The sequence below is a fragment of the Daphnia carinata genome, chromosome 1 (assembly GCF_022539665.2).
Source record: "Daphnia carinata strain CSIRO-1 chromosome 1, CSIRO_AGI_Dcar_HiC_V3, whole genome shotgun sequence".
Classification (NCBI taxonomy): Eukaryota; Metazoa; Arthropoda; class Branchiopoda; order Diplostraca; family Daphniidae; genus Daphnia; species Daphnia carinata.
Genome location: NC_081331.1, coordinates 1,536,222 through 1,558,653, shown reverse-complemented (window position 1 = coordinate 1,558,653; position 22,432 = coordinate 1,536,222). Strand labels below are relative to the sequence as shown.

The 22,432-nt window shown below is 40.9% G+C and overlaps 3 protein-coding genes across 4 annotated transcripts; 1 reads left to right on the top strand and 2 right to left on the bottom strand.

Moving 5' to 3' along the window:
• Window positions 1-94: 94 nt before the first annotated feature.
• LOC130692187 (uncharacterized) lies at window positions 95-9,935 on the top strand. Its single transcript, XM_057515263.2, has 12 exons — window positions 95-245; window positions 314-638; window positions 733-956; window positions 1,042-1,329; window positions 3,070-3,186; window positions 6,261-6,351; window positions 6,419-6,451; window positions 6,624-6,785; window positions 6,862-7,047; window positions 7,113-7,251; window positions 7,354-7,547; window positions 7,610-9,935. Exons 1-12 carry the CDS (start codon window positions 157-159, stop codon window positions 7,793-7,795), a joined length of 2,034 nt encoding a protein of 677 aa, XP_057371246.1. The 5' UTR covers window positions 95-156; the 3' UTR covers window positions 7,796-9,935.
• Window positions 730-2,423, bottom strand: LOC130692058 (uncharacterized). Of its 2 annotated transcripts, none has more exons than XM_057515129.2 (5): window positions 2,253-2,423; window positions 1,888-2,180; window positions 1,781-1,794; window positions 1,621-1,701; window positions 730-1,526 (listed from the first exon to the last, which is right to left on the bottom strand). In XM_057515129.2, exons 1-5 carry the CDS (start codon window positions 2,293-2,295, stop codon window positions 1,448-1,450), a joined length of 510 nt encoding a protein of 169 aa, XP_057371112.1. In that variant the 5' UTR covers window positions 2,296-2,423; the 3' UTR covers window positions 730-1,447. The 2 variants fall into 2 exon arrangements, with proteins under 2 accessions (XP_057371112.1, XP_057371113.1); XM_057515130.2 differs by having other exon boundaries at window positions 1,888-2,165; window positions 2,253-2,421.
• On the bottom strand, window positions 9,418-12,484 carry LOC130692060 (U-scoloptoxin(01)-Er1a-like). Its single transcript, XM_057515131.2, has 5 exons — window positions 12,233-12,484; window positions 10,743-10,821; window positions 10,566-10,603; window positions 10,216-10,439; window positions 9,418-10,132 (listed from the first exon to the last, which is right to left on the bottom strand). Exons 2-5 carry the CDS (start codon window positions 10,780-10,782, stop codon window positions 10,075-10,077), a joined length of 360 nt encoding a protein of 119 aa, XP_057371114.1. The 5' UTR covers window positions 10,783-10,821; window positions 12,233-12,484; the 3' UTR covers window positions 9,418-10,074.
• Between the last annotated feature and the right edge of the window lie 9,948 nt (window positions 12,485-22,432).

Here is a 22,432-nt window from a genome sequence, read left to right as displayed (position 1 = left end):
GTTCTTACGGCACGTTGAAACAGACGATATTTTCAAAATTTGGTTCGATTTGACACTTGAAAATCTTGAAATTACCATTCACTTGAAACAGCTGTGTTACCTTAATTCTTCCCTGCACATATTTTTTCACACCATAAGGCAAAGAAGTCAAAAATAATGAAAAAACTAATCCTCTGTGTGGGGCTAGTCTGTGTTGACGTTGTTGCTGAAACTGAAGGGTTTCCAGTTGAAGACAGTGATCAAAGGTAGATAAAAAATAATCCATAAGTTTGACCTAACCTGTTGACCAATTACTTCAGCTTATTTTTAAAAGGATTCCAGACCTCTCATACAGAAGAGGTGGAAATGCCTCCAACTCAAGTACTGTTTTGGCTCAGTTGGGGATGCAATCAGAGTTTTTGGGGACACTTACCAATTCAATGCAACTTGGTTTCATCCGTGAAGATTTTTCTAAGCACTCTGTTACAATTGAACATTGCCCTATTTTTCCTGATTGTGAATTCCCAACATCTGTTGTAATTATTAATACCATTAATGGTACACGGACCATTTTACATCATCCAAAGAATTTACCAGAATTGGATATCCAACATTTCAGCAATCTTGATCTTACTAACTATTCATGGGTTCACTTTGAGGTGAAGCAAATCATTACTGAGTTTCATTGCCTAAAAATATATTTATTTATTATTAAAATTACTTATTTTGTCTTTTTTTTTTCTATTCTAACAGGGAAGGAGTGCCAATATTGCCAACATCAAACAAATGATAAGAACCGTGCGAGAACGTTTAGAATGTATAAAAGTATCTGTCGAAATTGAAAAAGCACGCCCTGCCCTTGATGAGCTCCTCCCATTGGCAGACGTGGTTTTCGTATCTAAGGAATATGCCTACTTTTCTGGCTTCCGGACAATGGAAGAAGCAGTCAAAGGATTTCTGGATGTAACCAAACCAGGGTAAATTTTGTTTTGCACCTCACCCGCCCTAAATCATTTCGTAGAATCTGAATTCTCAGCTGCGTAAATTCATTTAATTTTGTAGAACGATTGTCGTTTGTGCTTGGGGATCAAAGGGAGCGGCTGCTGGACAGAATGGTTCGGTGGTATGCCAAAGTGCGTGTCCACCGGTTGAGATTGTTGACACACTCGGAGCTGGCGACACATTTAACGCGGCTTTCATCTATAGCCAAGTCAACCTGTGGGATTGGAAGAGGGGGCTCGAGTTCGCTTGCCAGGTTGCCGGTAGCAAAATTGGTCAAAAAGGATTTCAAGGAATTGCACGGTTTAAGCACCCGGTAGAAGCATTACTTAAATCTCAACAGCAAAAAAGGTGAAAAGTTGTCCCTATTATATTAATCTGTTTAAATTTATGTACAAGAGTAAAGAATCAATAAGTTACAGTCTGGTTACCCGATCGAATCTCTATTCGTCATATTAGTATGCATACTTTAATTGCGTTGACGAAAGGGGCGATATTGTTCATTCACGCTGTAGTCCTGTGGAGCCCGTCGACAATCGTAATTGCGCCTTATTGAAAAATATATACATTAGTTTTTAACTCCTGTTGTCATTAAAAGCAATTGTGGCTGTAAATAGCAAAAACGAGACCAACTGTGTATACCTATGATCGCACGTCAAATGCAACTGGTTAAAGATCGTATGTTCCCCGCAGTGGTAGTAGTATTGGCGTCCGCGTGGTGTGCTTTAATTGTTAGATTATGTATGTATATATTTTTGTTACATCCAAACGAACACTAGACTGTAAATTGAAAATACTCTACCAAGTATAGTAGTTCTGGAGAAAGAAAAAATTACATGTGTTAGATATTATTGCAATTTTCTTTGCCAAAACTTTTGACGTTTAGCCGTTTTTTGTTTTTAAATTTACCCGGCAATTGGTGAAGACGTCGGCGTAGTATCCGGGCACTCTACCGACGCAGGAGAATGGAGGCTTCCATAGTGGCTCCTCTGGTTGGTTGTAGGGAGCCAAAACGTTCGCAACGATTCCGCCAGCTAGGTGCAGGGCTGGCCCAATCGGGATTCCAAGAACTTGTAAAGACCCCTGAGATGGAATAGGCGCTTGTGTCGTAGTCATCTGTGGAGGTCGATGACGTGGTCTTGAGAAATCCTGTTGCGAATCGTCCTCAGCATCGCAAACTATCAAGGCTAAGCAGGAAAGAACTGTTTAGCGGAAAAACAGTAATCTGTTAGCAATTTAAAATGTTTTATTGCGTTCAAAAGTTACTCAGCTACCAATAACGTAAACGAAGCAAGTAAACGCTCTCCTTTGGTGCATCTTCGTGCCCGTTGGGATACCTAGTGACTCTCAAGTTATAGGCTTATCAGTCCGCTATTTATATGATGTAATGCTCCCCATACGCTGATTCTTCACTTTCGATCTTTTTATTCAAATTGCCAGTCAATGCCGTTGTTGCACAACTGTTTCCGTATTCATTTTCAACATGTATACGTGCTTTTTTCATAGCGGGCAACAATAAAACCTTCGTTTCCGTTTCAGTTTTTGAAAATCAAGAATTCAATGCAAGCAAAAAAGCAATAGTTTCTTTCTGAAGAAAGCCGCATTGTCTGGCGATTTCTCTTTCATTACGAGTAAGAAAGTAGACAGTCACTGTTACAATGTAGAGCAAATTGCCAGTGCAAACAGGTAGAAGAATAAGCTGATATAGAACGCAAGTCTGATCGCCTCATGTCGTACTTTGGATCAGACACAGTCAGCCCTACTATCGCCAGAATCTAGACCCTGTCCCAAAATGTTTTTAAATGGATTAGGTAACTGCCTCTGTAAGCATTTCGTTCGCTTTGCATATTTTTTATCAATCGGAGTTTCGATCTGGTTATGCAATTGATGATGTCTGATGTGTAAACGACGACCTTATTTTATTCGTGTAACGTACTTCCACTTCTTACGAAATCGTTCCTTTTTCTAATGCTATCTTAATCTCGATTTTCAGGTATTATTGTAGCTAGATCACGTTCACGCTTGCGCTGCTCAGCCGTTCTCCACCGGCATATCTAGAAGACGAGGATAAACTTTTTCTTTTGAGTTTAGTCTGGAAAGGAGCCGCCGTCAGCCGCACGTTTACAACTTCGGAGAACGTATTCCTTCACCATTTTTCTCAAGTGATCATCGTTTCCGCACCATGTCTTATCACGATGAATCGGACGAGTAAGTTGTTACCAATCTTTATTTTTTAAAATCAATTTAGGTTTGAACAATACCCTTTACCGTTAGCTCAAGTTCTTCGTCCGTCGAAGCGATGGGAAAGTTCGCTCGGGTTTCTGTACGAAACAATGTTCGATACTGGAACTGTGCCAGAAGAAATAGGGTTTTTCCTTTGTTTTGGCATTTTTCTTTTAGATTTTTTGTCGTTTTTTCATCATTGCCTCAGTAGTTGCATGTTTCAATTTCAGTTGGGGTTTCGGGTTCACGTGCTGCTGGCTTGCCTGTGAGGACTTAGAGCAATATTGATTTCCAATAGGAATCCGGCGTTGCCGTACACTGTACATATGGTGCAGGATAGCCGTTTTTATCCGTGTTCTTTCCGCACTTGTCACTTTTCGATGAGTTCTTCAGATCCATACGAGATGAAAATTCGCTTTACAGTTTATCAAACTTACGTCTTGTATGTTATACGGCATCCCGATCGCTTTTTCCTTATTCGTGGCGCAAGAAACCAAATGAAGGTTTTTCGGTGGTGGTCTTCGTCAACCATGGACTATTAGGTCTTTAAACAGAGCACCATTCAGGCATGCTTTTATCCGCATCTATGCATCATCAAACTGAGGAACTGTGTCACGGGAAAGTCGACGCGGTCTGACGGTGATGGCTAATCTGCCCACCCGTCATGTCGAGAGTGTTCCGTTTTCACTTTTTCATTTATTCTCGTTGTAGTTCTTATTCCAACGATCAATAGGACGTTCCGGTTAATGGTTCTTCCCGGGAGATGGCATTGGAGCAATCCGACGCAACGAACGTTATGGAAACTTGATAATGGTGTTCGATAAAAACTTAAAAGAAAGAAGTAAACAGAACTGAAAAGCCATTTATAAGCTTCACAAGAAGGCATATCTCATTTACTCTTGTTTCAACGTACATTGACGAATAGACCAACTTTTGCCATTTTTTCAAAAGATACCTTTTATCTCTCTGAAATGGGGATGAGTTCTCGAATAGCAAAGTTCTCAAATCCGACAGTTTATAGTACGCGACTGTCAGTACACCGTCGATAGTCCAGTTCGAGGACTAGTCAAGATAAAAAATAGTTTTATCTTAGTGTGGGATACATTCTTGCTGCTATTGCGCAAAATGATAATTACAACTGCCGATGTATTACAGTCCGTTAAGTTTCAATTGGGACGATAAGCATCCCGCAAAGATTGCCAATGTTTAAAAGAGGAAAACTGTTTCTTATGCGTGACTGGATATCCTGGTGCGATAAAAAGAATTATAGTATTTTTCGTAACAGATACCAATGGAAAGGGCGATCGATATACTTCTCCAGTCTTTGCAAGAAAGAGAAGAAAGAATTTCCGCTACACTTATCAATTACTTCTCATCTGCCTAAAGTAGGTCCTTGTACTTTGAGTGGGTCATCCAAAAACAACCAAGGTTTTTTCTTGCGAATTTCCACAGCTTGGACACATTGTCTTATACAGACAAAGACGCGAGGCAGGTTCATGATTGTAATCACACTTTTTTGTCGGCTTATTTGAGATTTGAACTAGTTGAATGCGGAAATCCTTCCGTGTTTTTAGTGCGAAATTTCGGGTGTCGTAGATTGTCCCGTCCCTGTGGTCACAATCCGTTTATGGCACCTGTGAAGTTTACACATCGTACGCATTGCCTCAATACCATTTGGTTTGGCAATTATATTACCTTTTTTTTAACTCTTAGAAAGTTCGGAGTTATAATCATGGTAGTAAAAACATTACAAATCCTGAGTTTCGTAACGGGTAAATACTCTTTTGTCTACACCACATCTTGGGTTGCGTTCAAAGTAAAGCCACTCGTGCAATCACGCAGGGAAAACCCTTTCGACGGGCTCTGACTTTTTCCGTTAAAAAACAAACAATTCTATTTCACCTTCGCAGTGAAATGCAAAAACGTTGGAAAAATTTTATTATACATTTTCTGTTTAGTGTAGTAATGAAAAATCACATTTTTTCCGCAAGGTAGCCCAATTTTCTTTTTTTTAATCAGAAAGACCTTCGACAAAAAACTCGTGTTTATCTTTTTGTTTTCCTTGATCACGGGGTTTTGGCATTCAATAGAACTCGGGACCGAAAACGGAACACGTGTCAACCTCCTGAGGGAAAGGCGTTGTACTCGTCTTACAACTTCCACAGGCTAAGATAAGAATTAGATTCTTTGAATAATTAATAAACGAAGCAGTGAAACCATAATTGCGGCATTTCTTTTTTTTTTCTTTTTGCCAAGCATCGAAAGCGCTGGCCCGTTTTCGCCAAAATAATGGATGATGACAGATTAGGCAACGATTGCGGCGTTAAAAATGACCAGCCCCTTCGCTGTTGAGGTCGGAATAAAAGGAAACTTCATAGACAATCGAGCCCCCTTTCTGCGCCAATGAGAATTGGCCCTACCTCCGGCTGACGTCATTCGTGAATGGCCGCGATAACAGAACCAGTTGAAAACCGCAAAAAAATAAACAAAACACACAACGCAGAATGCTCTACGTTAGCGGTACATTTTTCGAATGACAATCGAAGGACCTTGATTCTCCTTGAAATTTCTTTTAATTCGCCTTGAGAACCGAGCCATAGTCGACAATTGGTAACCAACCGGGTCGTCACTTTACGCCTCGCCCCTGCACCGGACGGACAGATCATTTCGCATTCCGCGATCGAATTCTAGAATTCTATCGCGTGGTAGCGTTTCAGACAGCGAACTCTTTTTAATTGAATACAGCTCGCGCTCCACCTCTCAGTCTGTTCGAGACAGCAGTCACCGATCGATCTGCAATCAAAAAGTAATTATTTGGCAATCGAAATGCCGTGCAATTCGGAAGATTTTCCTGTACCGTGCGATCGTTGTCAAGACGAAAGACCAGGAGGCGAAGTGCTGGACAACGAAAAGGTCGCGATCGAAGTGAAAAGTTGCTGCTACGTTAGGTTAATTTTTAATTTCATGTCCAAGTTTAGTTCTATTTTGTTCCAATTGAAATTGGATTTTCTGATTTAGCAAACATCGAGTTAAACTTTATTTGTATGATTTTCATTAAGGTACCCGGATGGGGCGGTTCGCCTTCGCAATCCCAACATTGAACTGATGGACCAGGATATTCTTTACCACTTGGCGCTGGGAAGCGGAAGTGTAAGTATTTAGTAACAGATTAAAGCGAAGACATTCCATACTTAATTCTTATTGTTGACCATTGCAGCATGACCTTCACCAAATGTTTGGCGACGTTAAGGTAAGTCCTCTTTTTTCAAGTCTTCTTTATCTTATACACTTTAATCCTGTAGCAATGTTGTTATCAGGGCAAAGATGCCCTAGAAAGTTCGAGAATTCCGGGGAAGAATCCCTACCGAGGTTTTAATCTTTTTCTCATTTTTTGCGTGTTTTTTTTCAACGTTTGTTTGCAGTTTGTTTGCATGGGAGGCACTCCGAAGCGGATGGAACAGTTTGCCAACTTTATTATGGAAGAGATTGGCTACAAACTACCAGCTGGAACGACTTTGTTGGACATCTCACAGTATTCATATCGATATTCGATGTACAAAGTCGGGCCTGTCCTTTCAATTAGCGTAAGACAATCTAATCAATTTCGGGCAATTCGTTTTCCTAGATTAATTATTCTTTGTTCCTCTTTACATCCAATAGCATGGAATGGGTATTCCATCAGTGGGAATTCTGCTTCATGAAGTAATTAAGCTGATGTATCACGCTCGTGTCAGGGACCCCGTCTTTTTCCGTTTGGGAACATGTGGTGGCATTGGCTTAGATGGTGGGCATTTGGTCATCACGGATGAAGCCGTCGACGGCATGATGAGACCCTACCTTGAATTGGTAAATTACAGTCACTGTTTACTCAAACTGGAGCTGAAAACTCATTTATCTATGCCTAACTGCAGCCAGTTTTGGGCAAATTGGTTCAAAGACCATCCAAGCTTGACGTGGAGCTGGCCGAAGAATTGCAATCTCTGTCGACTCAAGATGATCCGTTTGAGACGCACGTCGGCCGAACTATGTGCACTTACGATTTCTACGAAGGTAACAGTGACACAAACTTTGTAAACGGCTCTCCGTTCAAATTAACAGTTGAAATCGCAACGTTAAATCGAGCGGTCATTAAACATCAAATCTACTTTGCAGGACAGGGACGTTTAGACGGAGCATTTTGTGATTACACAGAAAAGGAGAAATTGGAATTTTTGCACAAGGTCCATGGCAATAATGTCCTTAATATGGAAATGGAGTCCTTGGCCTTTGCTGCCCTCACCCACCATGCTGGCATCCGTGCTGCAGTCATCTGTGTCACACTGCTCAACCGCCTTAATGGTGACCAGGTAAGATGACGCGTTAACGACGCTCTTTTCTGAAGAGTCCTTATAATTATTTATTGGATCAGGTGGCCTCAAGCAAAGAAGTTCTAAACGAATGGCAAAATCGACCGCAGGCGATCGTTGCGCGTTACATAAAAAAGCACATGGGCATGACCGGTCCAGCTCCTCGTCCGCCTCCACCCGGACCAAAGACCGTAGTGAACTCGAAGAAATTGAAATTTGTTCGTGAGGAATCTCAAAGCTATGAATAGGACGCACAGGGTTCCAAAGGGAAACGGACCTTGGCGGTATACCCGAAAGAAATCAAGAATATTCGATCAATTATCATGCCAGAATCAAGAATCCAATCAGTATTTTATTCGCATTTGATTATACGGGAAATGCTAAACCGGTCGCGTTTATCTTGTTTCGCTGCGAGATCAACACTTGCATTACGTAGTTAATCAATTTGTCGTTAGAGAGCGTGTTATTTAGTAACTCTTGTATTCAAAAGTTTTCAAATGTGTTTCTTTTGTACACAACGAAAGCTCTTTCCCTATTCTGAATGTCGTAGTCCTCGAGTCCTGTAAAAATGTGGTCCTTCTTAATTGGAATGGGATTCTTGTTAATTATTTTTTTTTTTTGCGCACTCGACATTACCGCGTTTAGTTCTTGTTTAAAAGGCGAAATTACCTGAGCAATGTTTGTTCCATACAATAACATTCCGAACTTGCGGAACAAGCGGTCTTCTTCGCTTTTGTCTAAAAGCAAATCAAAGATGATCGCCACATTCCGTTAACGTTGAACTGTTCTATTTGATTGCAACTGCTCTTTGGCTATTGAAGTTTTAGAGCGTTGTTCGTTTTCTTATTGGCATCTTTAAAGCATTTTCGTGTATTCCATGGTGTTTCCTATCAATTACAAAAGAACAAAAAAAGAAAAAAAAAAAAAAAAACAATTTAGAGGCAGCCTTTGATGTATAGCATACGTCCGTTTCGTCGTGCATCCGATTTCCCATCGAAACGTAGCGAAAGGGTTTTTTATTATCGTCTGGATGTTCAATGTGTACGCATATGTCTGTGTATGGGTGGGTGTAGGTTTAGAGATGTTATCTCTTCTCCTTTTTCCTGCATTCTTAACGTCTCTGACAAAACGCATCCGTTACATCAGTCGTGTTGACTCAACTTCTTTTCCCTTTTTACCAACTAATGTTATGGAAATGGTAAAAAATTAAGCCACAAGAAGGAAGGAACTAAAGAAAAACCACAATAAGAAATGCGAACATTTTTTTTTTCTTATCTTAATATTCTTTGCGTGCTTGACGTTGCACAGTGTTTTCTCAATGGATGTCGCGTAATAATAATAAACGGACCGCATTCAAATCTATATCGTGACCCACTTTAATGTATTTTTATTTATTTATTCCCCGAGGTGAGATGATGATATCTCCTGTGTCGAGAGTTTCTCTCTCTTTCTCCCTTAAATTCTGTACATCATTCACCGCATTTTGTGTCGTCCCGTCAGCTCTACTCGGCATTATACACACACCCACTCCTACGTACTTCCAACACAGCTTGCGCATTGCTAGCTATGTACAATAATATTCTGCGTGTGTATAAATGCTTGTATTACTTTGACCGGTCGTGACAGTACACCATCGATCAAACAAGAAGCCGGGAGAACGAAGATCTTGAACGCAGGAATGTGCATCTTGAATTTATTTTGGTAGATTTTTTGTGATGTTTATTCTTTGTTCTTTTTTTGCGAAAAGAAAACAGAAAAAATAAGAAGCCAGATTTTCAATTTTAAATGTTTGTATGTATTTGAAAAAATTGGGTAATGAGGTGGCTACATTTAAATTCTTGTTTTTATTGGCTGCCTCGGTATTTTCTTAAATGGTTTCATATTTTGTTTTATTGTTTTTGTATTGTCGTTTAAGACTTGCTAGAGGTTAGTTGCGCCTGCGCAAGGCAACAATACACGAATTTGATATGAAGGAAGACGAGGAGGAATGAAAAAAAAGTGAAGGATTGGAGAGACGTGTAAGATGATAGTAGTTGCAGGATACTGCGGATTGCGGATTAGAGGAATATGGCATCCACAGACCCCATGGTTGAATGTTCAGATTATTCTCTTCTTCTGCTTTGATTGGAGGGGCTATGCATCGGCTGCCTTATCAAAGACGCCGGATGACACAAACATGTCGATTGTCTTCTGTTTCTCCCTCCTATCGAACAACAGCTCCAAGAAGAAGAAGTGGGACAAAAGAGAGACACATGTGCCATTACAGTCGCCATCAGCAGATTGCAATTCCCTCTCCCTCTGTGTGACGGATATGTACAAAAGCGCATTCTTTTTTAAATGATGAATAATAAGGGGGAGGGACTGGCTCACACGCAACGCAAAAAAAGGGAGAGAAAAAAAAAGGACATGAAAAGGAAACTCAGAAGTGAAAAGACGTAGAAAAGTATGTAAAAAAAAAATGGCGAAACATGGAAGGAAATCAAAAAGATTAGCCCAGTTTCTTTTCATCCAATCGGCAAACAGTTTTCTAAGCTGAGACGCTTTTGGGTGGATCCGTGACGTAGGTCAGCTCGTTCAAGTAGAACCTAAAATTTAATAGCACGACGAATATTGAATAACATGGCGATAAATAACAGCAGGTGCGACCACGGCATTGCGTAACACTTACCACTTGTTGGCTTCTTTGCAGTCAAAGTTGTGAATCCAATCGCAGATGCGGTATTGCTGGTTGAAAGCAGTTCCGGATCCGCACATGTAAGGAATACGTCGACCGTCCTCGTCGCACATATGGAACAACATGCACTCAAATTCTTGGTCGGCATAAAATCCAAGTGGACGGTCAGTGCAGTCGAAGGTAAGAGTCACATTAGGGAACTCCTCCCAGCGTTTAGCCTGTTAAACAAGTTACACGATGATCACTACCGGTTTCATTTCACGATTTGCTTTGTTCTCCGTTTAGAACATTAACAAATTAAGGTGTGAAGAGTCAAGAAAATAATGAAAGAACTAAGCACTTACTCGGTGCAAGGCCGGCAGCGAGTAAACCAAAGTAATGGCTGTGGAATGGCACAGGGCGATTTACAGTTAGGCCATTGAACAAGTTGCGAACGAAAAAACGAAAAAACGAAAAACACAATCGGTTATTGATCTAGACGTAAGGACTGATTGATTTCTAGATCGGTCGGAATAACTTACCGAATACGACGCAGAGAAGGATTGCTACTTGACGCATCATTTTCTAATGGATGTTGACTTTTGAATTTTTTGCTCCAAACTGTTGAAATAATTGGCAAAGGTTCAAAGGAATTTCACCGTTAGTATTTTTTTTTTTTTTTTTTACATCACACTGCGGGACGTTTTCCAGTATTAAAAAAAAACAAAACGTGCGCGTGTTGTAGTTGTCAGAAATATTTAGATCAGCTATTCCTGAGCTAGCGTTCTAAGAGTAAAACAAATTCAGTTGCATAGAACGGAGGAGAGGCTATACACATCTCGTTGTATCCGTTTCTCTCTTCCGTGCGCTACTTCAATTTCGGTAGAGAGCTGATGCCTTTTGTGAACCTTGTTAATGCGCGGACCCCGGAGGTGCGATGAAAGTGGGTTGCATCGTCGCCCAATGTTGCAAAACCCAAAAAATCTCTGAACAATCTGTGCCTCGATCCTATCCGGCCCAATCAGCAAACGTGAAATCTTTTTTTTTCCCTGTGACACCACAACTGAATTGAAATCTCCTTGCCCTAGTAATGCGTCTGAGGTAACTGTTTGCTGAATGTTACATGCTAAAACACACAGGATAAACAGCCGAATCGAAATACAAGAGCATAACACACCTGGAAGCCAATAACAACAGCCCCCCCCCCCCCCGTCCTTAAAAAATAAATAAATAAATACATAGATAAAAAAAAAAAAAGAAGAAAAGGAGGAAGCATATGAATAGGTGAATCTCTTTCTCTTTCTCTTCCGTGCACGCTCTCTCACTTTCGGTGCTCCTTGCCAAACGGGTCAACCGCTCTCACCCGGGAGCGAGAAGGGGCCCAGCTCACTCTCTCCTCTCTCTCTCTCTCTCTCTCTCTCTCTCTCTTTCCTTTGCAAACTCTCCTCCCTCCTTCTCTATCTGCAATAGGATAGATTTTTTGTTCTCCTCTTTTTTTTAAAATGCTAAGCAAAACTCTTTTTTTTCTTCATCAATTTCTTTTGTTCCACGGTGGCGCGCTAGTTGTTAAAAATACGAAAAACTTGCAAACGCAGACAGACAGGACAGACAGAGCCGCTAGCGGGTCTTCCCTTTTTGATTTATTCTTACCTAGCAATTGTTCTCTATTTTGTCGCGCTAAGAGTTTGATTCGAAAATGGCAAAATGGGGTTTCCTTTTGATTTTCTTTTTTCGTTCCTACAAGGAGTGGTGTTTGTTTTCGTAGGGTCAATGACAAACACGATTCGCGCTTTGAGATTGCGGAAGTTGTTTTAGAGAAATCTAGTCCAATAGCCATTCGATTCTTTTTGTGTGTGTTCCCAAATCGAATCGTCGTGATGATTAAAAAAAAAAAAAAATGTAAAAAAAGTTCGGCATTATACAGGTTACCTTGCGGACCGTCTTAATCGTAATGGACTGGGTAATCAAGCGGTGTGATTAAATAGAAATGAAATCGTAAAACAACGACGAGTTTAAGAAAAAGACGACTTACTTCAATGACAGATGTCAAAATGAACGTGACAAAGATTTTGCTTGTTCAGGGAGATTCGTGAGTGCGGCTAAAGGGCAACGGATGGACGGACGGGGGAGGGTAGACGGTAGAGTCGGGTATCCAACGCAGCAAAGGACTTGAATGAGCGAATAGGTAAGTCTTGATGAAGACGATGTGAAGCTGGAGCTCAGTATTTTCGGGAGGGTGTTGTCGGCGTGAAAGATGCGATGTGAAAGTTCAAGTTGAACGCCAGAGTCAGCGGCTTTTATAGGATCCCTTCACGCAAGGCAGCCGCAGCAGAAGCCAATGGATAGCCATGGAGCGGGAGAGAGAGGGCGCAGGAGAGAGTAAGAAAGAGAGGGTGCTGCTGCAAAAGAGGAAGAAAGAGGTGGAGTTTGGAAAAGAGGAGAAGAAGAAGGAAGGAGGTGAGATTTTTGGCCGCATGCGCGAACGCTCGCGCCGGGCTTTTTTTTCTTCTTCTTCTTCTTCTCCTATTCCCAGGCCACAGTTGAGTCAGTAGAAGGAGGCACAATAGCTCATCTGGGTTGCGCTCCAGTGTTCGGTTGTTTTGTTGCTCCTTCCTCTGCATGTATGTTCTTTGCCTGCCTCTTACCCTCCTCTCTCTTTTTCCACCTCATCACCTTAAATTTTTTGTTTCTCTTTGATTTTTGAATTTCACGAGGAGGGTTATTTTATTTTCTACCGGTCACCTCCCACCCGGAATGGAAACAAGCCAGCAACTTCGACTTGCTTCACTCCTTTTTATATATATATATATATATATATATATATATATTCTTTGGCCCAGTAGATCTAGCTGCTGCAGACGCTACTACAATATTTGGTGCCGTGACGGGGGTCACGTGATCACTTATCCGAAACCGCATCTTCAACTCTAAATCACGACACATGGGCTCATCGATCGTATGAAGGAAAAAGAAAAAAAAAACGGAAAAATTCCTAACCCATGCCAACCATATTTTCCCTCCACCTACCCCCTTGTCCTCTGCTGACATTGTTGGCAATTGCGATCTGCAGAATTCCAGAGTCTTCCCATTTAGGTGTTGATATTTAGCTCACGCGCTCCAGCGTTCATCTCCGTTATTTTCCTCCCCGTGTGTGACTGAAACCGTCCCGACTGTACGTTTGATCTGTCAGATCGATCCATCTCTTTTTTCTTATGCTGATCTCTACCCGGGCGTCATCGATACCGATCTTATTGCTCGTCATTCACAGGTGTTTGATGCAGGAGGTCGCAACAAAAACCGCGAATGCATCATCCGAATTCCTCGCATCCATCACGGATTTCCAATTCTAAATTCTTTTCGAATTTTTACAAAACCCATTCGCCCTTTTTTGTGTGTGTGTGTGTGTGTGTTTGTATACATCTCCTCCGTCTTCTTGTAGTGTCCCACTTCTAGCGCATATTGTCAATCATTGAATTTTTCAATTCCTATTTATTTTTTCCTCTGGCATTTCTTTTAGAGCATTCCACCTATCTCCGTGAGTCCCTCATCCCGGTCGACCTGCTCGCCCTTTTTTTCGGTGACCTATTGCGTTCGATTCCCGCTGTCAATGATTCACCTTTTTTTTTTTTTTTGCAATCCCTTCTTTATTTCAGAAGATGGCCGTCAAGAGAAAAAGCGCCGATCGTCCATTCGTCAGATTCGTGGATGCATAAAGGACAGGAAGGTGACTATGGTTGTCAATTCGGTTGTCAATTCCGCGAAAGCGGTTTCGGAATGGGACTCGATTCTAGCGTCACACGATTCACACATATATATTATTGCGTATATGCGTTTCTTTTTTTTTTTTTTCTTTTCATTTCTTTTCGTCTTCAAATCAAATAGCCAGAAAAAAAAAAAGAGTTGCCAAGTTTCGTTTCAAAAGATTATTTTATAATAAAAAGATTTCGGCTTTTGCCAAGTGACATTCGACGATGTTTTCTCTGACTTTTTGCCACGAGTTGGCCAGGTAAGAAAAAAAAAAAGGAAAGAAAGAAAGGAAGAAGAAGAAGAAGAAAAAAAAAAAGATTAAATAACGACGAGAAAGTTTAAGGCTATTTAACGCATCGCATATATAGTTGCTGGGGCTGATGGCTTTCTTGGTACCACAACGGTCTGGGCGGATGGTTTTGATTCGATGCTGTTGAAGGACGAAAGGAGTTTATGTTTCGCTTCACTTATGTGTATGTGTGTGTGTGTGTGTGGCAAACTAACAATGGCTGAACCTACTTTGATATTTTGGCTCTCACTTTAGTTCACCGAGAATCTGAAATTCCTTGCTATGCAAAACTGGTCAACCCGGTCGTTTTCATAACGGCAATCGCACGGGCAGCTTATTCGAAATTCAGGAGAAATTTTCCATTTTTATTTCGTTTTTATTTTATTATAGCACTGATTTCGATTCAAACGCAGATCGGAACGTTTTTCGTTTTCTTTTGTTTTTACTCTCGCCATCCACCAGGAGACGGGGAGGATGGAGAAAGAGAGAGAAACCTGTATTGTCATTGCCACCGGTTTTCCGTGTTCTTGTTGACGAACATTGAGCAACGGTGGGCATTGTCGTTAAACGTGATATGGCCGGCATATATCAAATGGTGCCCCCACTGTATTTTTTTTTCTCTCTCTCTCTCTCTCTCCTTCCTCTCTCTTGCCCATTTAAATGAGTTCAGTACATACAGAACACACACGGGTATGGTGATTGGTTCTTTTAACTTCTTTTTATATGTACACTGCAAATATAGTTGTGAAACGTGTTGCGAGCAGAGAGGAAGAACAACAAAAACGAGATTAGAAAGCTCATCATCTCGTTACGGTTAAGAACAAAAGGAGTAAACGGTTTCCCGGATGTGCGGATCCCCCCTTTGTTTTGTTTTTTTTTGCCTTGATTTTCGCCCAGTTGTTTCTGTTGTTTCTCTCTCTAATTTTCAGTCAGGAAGACAACAATGTGAAACGTTGTTGACAGACGACCGTCCCGCAACCTTTTCGTAGACAAGTGAATCGAGAAAAGATGCGTGTTGGTGTACAATTATGCACATCCTTCTTACCTGACTCATCATACGCTAACTCTCTAATAACGTTCTGCACATCTCTTGCTTCGTCGCCCTTTTTTAAATCGTGCTAAGCGAAGGCGGGATTTTTTTTTTTTTTTTTTGTTAATCCTGTTCTTCTTTTGTCTCCACGCACTTTCTTGTTCTGGGTCGTTACGCCTAATCAAAGATAATCGCGTGTTCATTAGAAATGTTCGTCCAACAAATGTAGATCCACATAATTTTCCGTAGCCTCCCGTCGAGTTCCGCCTGTTCTTTAAACAGGCGAGCAAAGATGGAGGTGCTAATCAACCATGCGTTTAATCGACACGATACGTGAAAAAGCTATACTCGTTACAAACACATTTGTTAGGTATTTTTCTTTTGCTGCGTTTGCTCACAGAGTGGGGCGACAAGAGAAAGGAAAACGAAGAACAAACAACAGAGTGGTACACAATTAAATTACAACCTTGCCTTCGGGATTTTGTCGTGAAAAAGGTGGAAATCAAATGAAAAATTTCCCCCGAAAGGGTTGAAAAAGGGAAGGGGGCAGAGATAGGAGGAAGGACCATGACCAAGTTCTCTAGTTGCTAGAGGAGTGGGCACTCGGTACCTGTAGAACCAGATGAATGAAAGCAAAAGGGAAAATGTTGTTGATTTCACCATCGTAAAGAAATCATAAATATAAATAATCATCAGAACAGAAGAACCCAGCAGAGCGGAGGGGCTCCTGACGACCAGACATCGAGGCCCTCGAGGAATTAAAAGAAGAGATTTTTTTTTTTTTTTTCTTTTTTGATTGGGCAGGAAATGGTAGATGCTACAGAGAGAGAGACACACGTATAAGGAACGACAGACTCGTATATCGAAGAGAGGAGGAGAGACGTAAAATAAAAAAAAAAAGTCAGGGAGGGGTCAAAACCTTTCGAAAATGAAGTTGCTCACAAAAAGGAATAGCTGCGGCCAAGAAAAAAAAAAACGAGAAAGAAAGATACGAAAAAAAAAAAAAACGGGGAGAGAAAAAAAAATGTATATAATATACCAGCAGGTTCTGATATGATGCAGCTTTCTCCTGGGTTCCTGGCCCTGGCTGCTGCTTACAGCAGTCAGTGTGTCAAGACAGGGGTGCATATTGCGTGCGTGTCTTTGTAGGTACTACGCACGCGCGTCTTTTTCTCTCCAGTGTGCGAATTGAAGCCAATCATAAGAAATTCATAGAATAATTAGCGTAAAACGAACGACCAATTTACCTGTTTTTTTTTTCCTGATAACATATTAGTCACGATGCCCTAATAATCTATCTACCATTTTATCCACACTCGCATGACTGACTTAATACTCACCAGGATATGGCACCATTTAGCTCCGAAAAACAGCCGGGATTCCTCAAGTTATTATTTCGTATCTACCGCACATGTGATGCTGGACCTGTTTTTTTTTTATGTGTACGTCGAGAGGCAAAAGTCCCTTTTCCTGATGAGGAGAAACAAGCATTTCCAACCACAGAATAAGACGAAAACACCTTGCGGGAATGATGGGCAGGAATGTTTGTTTGTTGGCACCGGAATCGAAAAAAAAAAAAACGGTCTCCATTGGACCCAAATTCAAATGATTACACAATCGTATACCTGCGTCTCGAACGGGGTATTGTGGGTGTGGGAGAGAAGAAGAAAAAAAAAGGTACATTTTTTTTTCTTTCTCTATGACTGCAACATGGGCTTCACATTCAGCTGCTGATGATGATGGTGCTGCTGCTGGTCGTCGCTGTTGTACGATGACGAGGCTTTCTCCTCGTCGCTCTGCACGTAGTGCGCTTCCCACTTCTTCATTTAAATAATCTGATATTTATCGGTCGGCAGCGGGATATGTATATATATAGGAGGGGTCCCCCTTCCTTTTCAAAGCACATCCGCAATCGTATTCAAATGAGTGCTGCTTGGGATACGTTTATACACAGCGTATCAATGCGTAGTTTCTCTACATTGTACACGCGCCTCTATTGCGAATCGATAGCCGATGATTTTCGGAGAGTTACAAAGTAAACGGGCAATACAAACATCCCCCTCCGACCCAAAACAAAATGAAAGAGGGAAATAAAAAAGATAAAAAAAAGAAAAGGCGAGAACGTATCTCGTTTGAATTTTATTTTATTTTATTTTATTTATTTTTTTTTTGGGGGGGGGGGGTAGTAGACGCACATGTTTTATCCACTGCATCGTCAGCCATACTTGGACGATGAAGTTTCACTATTGATGATCTCGCTGTAGCTCCTAATCAAAGCTAATAATCGCATATTTGCGTGTGCGCACTAGCGGGACGATGGAGCCAACTGAGAGTCGATCCAGCAAAGCAGACATTGGCTAAAGATTAAGGGGGGGGGGATCAAATCGGTGCTTAAAAAATATGGTAATGTAACGGCGAATCAGATCGTATATGCAACAGGTGAATATAATGAGATGCAGGGTATGCAGCTACCGACGTGAGCCCAGGTGATTCGTGAACTGTCATCTCGATTTCGCCATTTATCAACGAAGATATCCATGAAATTTGGTTGTTTTGTTTCTTCTTGTTTACACAAATGAAAAGCGGCGATCCCGACACGACAGTCAACACACCACCAGTTTTGTTTCTGTTGGCAGGACGACAGCAGTCGAGGAAACTTCAGCAATCCTCCCAAAAGAGTAATAACCATAACAAAACGACGAATAGAAATATAGAATAATAGGAGAGAGAGAGAGAGAGAGACGTGGACATTTTGGGCACACATGGAAGATGGTGACACCAAAGAAATTGAGAGAGAGAGAGGTTAGGGTTAAAAAAAAAATATATTTAAAGGGAAGACTCACGAAATGACTGTGAGGATGGAATTCTCTTAGGGCGCGGGAATACATCAAAATGATGAATAAAAGGAAAGGCTGCTGCAGACATGACAAGAGGTGGAGGTGGCGCTGCAGGCGAACGCCGTACAGCAGGGAACCTAACCGGAAAAAAAAAAGAAGGAAACTTTCTCCAACATGTAGGAAACCGATGCGAACGCGGGTAAGACTTATTGGAGGGGAATAGAAAAGATAAGAACCCCGAGTTGAAGCAGAGAGAGAGAGAGAGAGAGAGAGGTCGTCGGTGGCAGGTCGGATGAGGTCGGCAGCATTCCTCTCCATTAGCGATACCCTTCTCATCGGAAAGAAAAAGTCTCTTTCGTCTCTTCTTCCTTCATATCTTTCTTTCTCTTTCCTCACGGCTCTATTCTTATTGCTTAAGCAGTCGAAGAAAAAAAAAAGAACAACATTTCGTTTTGGAACTGATGCCAAAATAGAAATGAACCGTTGCCTATTGTTTGGCCGATTCATCTTTATCGGACCGACATGTCGACTTGACAAGCCCGACACGCCCCTCTCCTTTTCCTCTGATGTAAACGTCTACGCTGGTAATAATAACCCACCTTTTTTTTTTGTTGTTTTTCTTCTCCTCTTGTTGGCGGGGAGATGTTTGTTTATACAGCCGTAATAGCTGATTCCGAGCCGCGACCGTGAACGACGCGATTTCTATTTGACAGGTCAGCAAAAAAGATCACGAGGGCTGTTGTTTTCCCCGCTGCTGTCGATTCCCTAGAAGAAGGAGAAAAAAAAAAAAAGAGCATTAATTGCATTACTCACGTTATTAGACGATGCGCAAGCACCACACAGTGGAAGTGGTTAGATTATCTGTTTATTGTGATTGTTTTCCGTTTTTTTTTTTGTTTTTCCCCGCAGTCTTTTTTTTTCTCTATAGCTATAGAGATGTGAAAGTTTCTTCTCCGAGGCGCATTCCGTCGCCCCAGCCAGTTGCACAAACGAACAAAAAAGAAAAAAAAAAAAAAAAAAAAAAAAAAGAAGTTGGGATTTTCCGTTTTGTTGCTGGCGCGCGTGAATGTGTTATGTTGTCCTCACTCGGCGCGATAATCGATTGGCCTATCCTATATGTATACTTCGGCTATTATAATACAATATTTTTTTTTTTTTTTTTTCCTACTTCGTGTGTTACAAAACTGCTGCGCTGTTGATAGAGGAAGGAAAGAATGCCGACGACGACGTGTTATAGGGAGTTGATGCCGTCAAAGGCACCAAGTTCTCTCTATCGGCGATATCGATCAACATTTTTGCCGGCTTTCGTATTTAAAGAAAAGTAAAAAAAAAAAAAAAAAAAAAAAAAAAAGGGCCATCGAAATTGGGCTTATTTCCGATTTGTCGTTATCACTAACACGATTCCACAGCTTTCGGCTATACACAAAATAAAAACAACTCGTTTGGGAAAAGTTGGCGAGTGAAAGTGATTTTTCTTTTTTTTTTTTTTTTTTGCTGTTGCGCAGCAGATCCAACCGTTTGATACAGTCTGTACGTATGTTATAAATCACACGAGATTGTAACGCTTCGTTAAAAAAAAAAAAAAGAAAAGAAAAGAAAAAAAAAAATACTTGTTTGTTAATAGAGGTATTTAATTTCAAACTATTTAGAAGAATTTCCGGCCAGTTTTCACAATATTAGCCACGTTCCCTTCGTTGGCATTCCATGTCGTGACGTAAGTCACCTTAACGGATGACAATGAAGGATTGCACGATAATAATGTTGCGCATAGTCCTATGCATTATACATAATGTATCATATAACTGTGCGCATAACGTCAAGCGAGCTACCGGGCGGGTTAGATCGAGTACATGATTTACGCTTTAGTGCTCACATGTATGTAGACGCCATACATGTCCACGCGACAATAGATATGGCATACTTTGAATACATTTTTTACACGCAGTTTTTTTGTCCTGTGAAAGAAAATACTTGATATCTTTTGGATGGGCAGAACAGCGCAGCCTTTCGTTTTTGTGTGTCAGTGGAGCTGCTACATAGACAGAGGAAATTGTTTAAACCACAACTTACGGAAGAAATCCAAATCAAGTTTGATGCGAGGACGTCTATAGATAAAATGCGTAAAAAGAAACGGTAAAAGTAAAGGAATTGAAGCGAAAAAACAAAACAAAACAGGGAGTGGTAACGTTGGCTATGTTCACCGTTTCACCTGTGTGATCTAGTTTCTTTTATAGACGGTGAAGAAATGCATTTAAACGGTGATCGGTACTTGTCGATGAATTTTTCCTCCTTGGGATAGCCAAGAAGAAGAGAAACAAAAAAATAGATAAATGTTGCAACGATGAGCCAGCACAAAGTTTATGGTTACGCACAGACAACAAAACATGGGCAAAAACAGCAGTTGTTTTAGTTCAGCTTTGATAAATCAAAAGGGCAACGAGTTGCAGAAGCTGCTGGCGCACGTCTCACCATCGATTCGCACGCGGTCGAATAGCTGAACGTTGTTGCTGTTGGGTGGCAGTTCTTGTTTGTGGGTTCACGCTGTGGCTGCGACATAAACAGCAAAAGTCAGCGCACATCCGCTTGTCCTGGTTGTGTATGCATATCTAATAAATACAACTGGCAGCGCGTCTATACGAGACTCGAAACGTTTGTGCTGGAAATTTAGTGAATATCGTGAGCAGGCTGAAGCTGGGACGGCCTTGGACAAGGACCTGTCCTATTTTCTCTTTCTCTCGTTTCTCTCTCGCTTCATCTTTTCTCTCGTTTAGTCCTCTTCCGAGCCCGGCCGTCTTCTTCCTACTTTTCCACTCAGACTCTGCTAGTAAGAACAGCAAAGAAACGAACAATCACAGCCAACTGAAAGCAGCCCCACTCTCCAACAGCTTTGTTTGCCAGCCAAAAAAAGAAAAGAAGATAAAGAAGAAGCCAAAGAAGAAGGAAAAAAAAAAATGAATGTAGAACGCCATTTTTTGAAAGTCTCACTTTCGTTTATGATCTAGCAGCAAAATTCAGGTGATGTGTACGAGAACGCAAGTGGCGCACGCACAGTTTTGCTTCGTCTTAACAGCAGCCGTTTTTCTTAAAGATTTTTTTTTTTTTTTTAACAGGTTCACCTGGGAGGTTTTGCTCCCAATTTTTCTCTCTTGTTCATCGTCTTCCCCATTAGCTCATTACCCTTATAGAGCATTGCTCGTTGGCTTGATTATATTGTGCCTAGAGGCCAGTTGGTTGTCGGAAAATCAGCCTAGATATCTACTGAACTCCACAGCACTGTGAAAATGTGTGATTGTTCTAAGGACCAAAACGGGCCAACTTGTAACGGTTCAGCCGCTTCCATTGCTGATGATGTTATCCTTTTGCTGCATACGATGAAAAATGAGTCCGACATTTTATTTTTTATTTTTATTTTTTTTTTTTGCCTGTTAATTTTGAATTCGTGTGTTTGTGTGTGTGCAAACGAAAAAAAAAACAGCTACAAGTGAAAACAATGATGAGATCTGACGGGTGATATGAACGTGATAAGGACCTTGTTGTTGCTGGGCTATAGAGAAAAGAAGAAAAACCAGGGGGTGCAGTTTTTTTTTTTATTGTATAATTTCTTGTTCATTTTTTTTTTTTTTTAGCTACGTGCTGCTGCGCGTGAATAATGCTCGTGATATGCTTGTTCATTCCCGAAAGAAACAGGGCGCCCAGATATGTGCTCGGCTACCGACATCCCGAAAAACGATTGGCCTATAAGGATGAGAGATCATTTATGTATTTTTTTTGTGTGTGTGTTTTATTTTTTTTTTTTTTTTTGATCTTATGAAAGTAGACAGGTGAAGAAATAAGAGAAAATTTTTGACGGCGACACAATGATAAAGTCTCGGAAATCAATCCAGCGCGATTTTCACCAGTGACGACAAAAACGATTAGAAAACCCTTGCGCAATATAAGCAGCTTTCAAACTTTGCACGACATTGTCCCGAAAAGGAAACGACTTGCCATTTTACCTTTCCACCCACTATCCGCAAACAGCCATTCCTCACCTTCTTTGATAGATTCCTCAAGCTATTTTTACAATCTGATGCTTCTCTGCGTAGATGTATTTTATTATTACTGTCGGCGCGAGTAAGAATAGCTCAAAGTTTTCTCTAAAAAAACAAAACATCGAATGTTTGAAATTAAGGTTTTTAATAAAATTCCCACCAGAACATTCGGAATGGTCAATTTGAATAACATTTGTTGGACGTTGTTACTACCACGGTCGACGTTATCGAATGTCCTAACCCCAAGGGAAATAGTATAACAAAAAAAAATAAATACTTTAAATGAAATTGCTGACAT

Excerpts from the sequence above, each read along its gene's own strand:
- LOC130692187 (XM_057515263.2), top strand. The coding sequence starts at position 157 with ATGAAAAAACTAATCCTCTGTGTGGGGCTAGTCTGTGTTGACGTTGTT. Across the intron at positions 6,786-6,861 it reads GGCCTGTCCTTTCAATTAGC|CATGGAATGGGTATTCCATC; the intron begins GTAAGACAATCT and ends TACATCCAATAG. Across the intron at positions 7,548-7,609 it reads ACCGCCTTAATGGTGACCAG|GTGGCCTCAAGCAAAGAAGT; the intron begins GTAAGATGACGC and ends TTATTGGATCAG.
- LOC130692058 (XM_057515129.2), bottom strand. The coding sequence starts at position 2,295 with ATGCACCAAAGGAGAGCGTTTACTTGCTTCGTTTACGTTATTG. Across the intron at positions 2,181-2,252 it reads TTGCTTCGTTTACGTTATTG|TTCTTTCCTGCTTAGCCTTG; the intron begins GTAGCTGAGTAA and ends TCCGCTAAACAG. Across the intron at positions 1,527-1,620 it reads CATTTGACGTGCGATCATAG|GCGCAATTACGATTGTCGAC; the intron begins GTATACACAGTT and ends TTTTTCAATAAG.
- LOC130692060 (XM_057515131.2), bottom strand. The coding sequence starts at position 10,782 with ATGATGCGTCAAGTAGCAATCCTTCTCTGCGTCGTATTCG. Across the intron at positions 10,604-10,742 it reads CCTTCTCTGCGTCGTATTCG|CCATTACTTTGGTTTACTCG; the intron begins GTAAGTTATTCC and ends GCCATTCCACAG. Across the intron at positions 10,440-10,565 it reads CGCTGCCGGCCTTGCACCGA|GCTAAACGCTGGGAGGAGTT; the intron begins GTAAGTGCTTAG and ends CTTGTTTAACAG.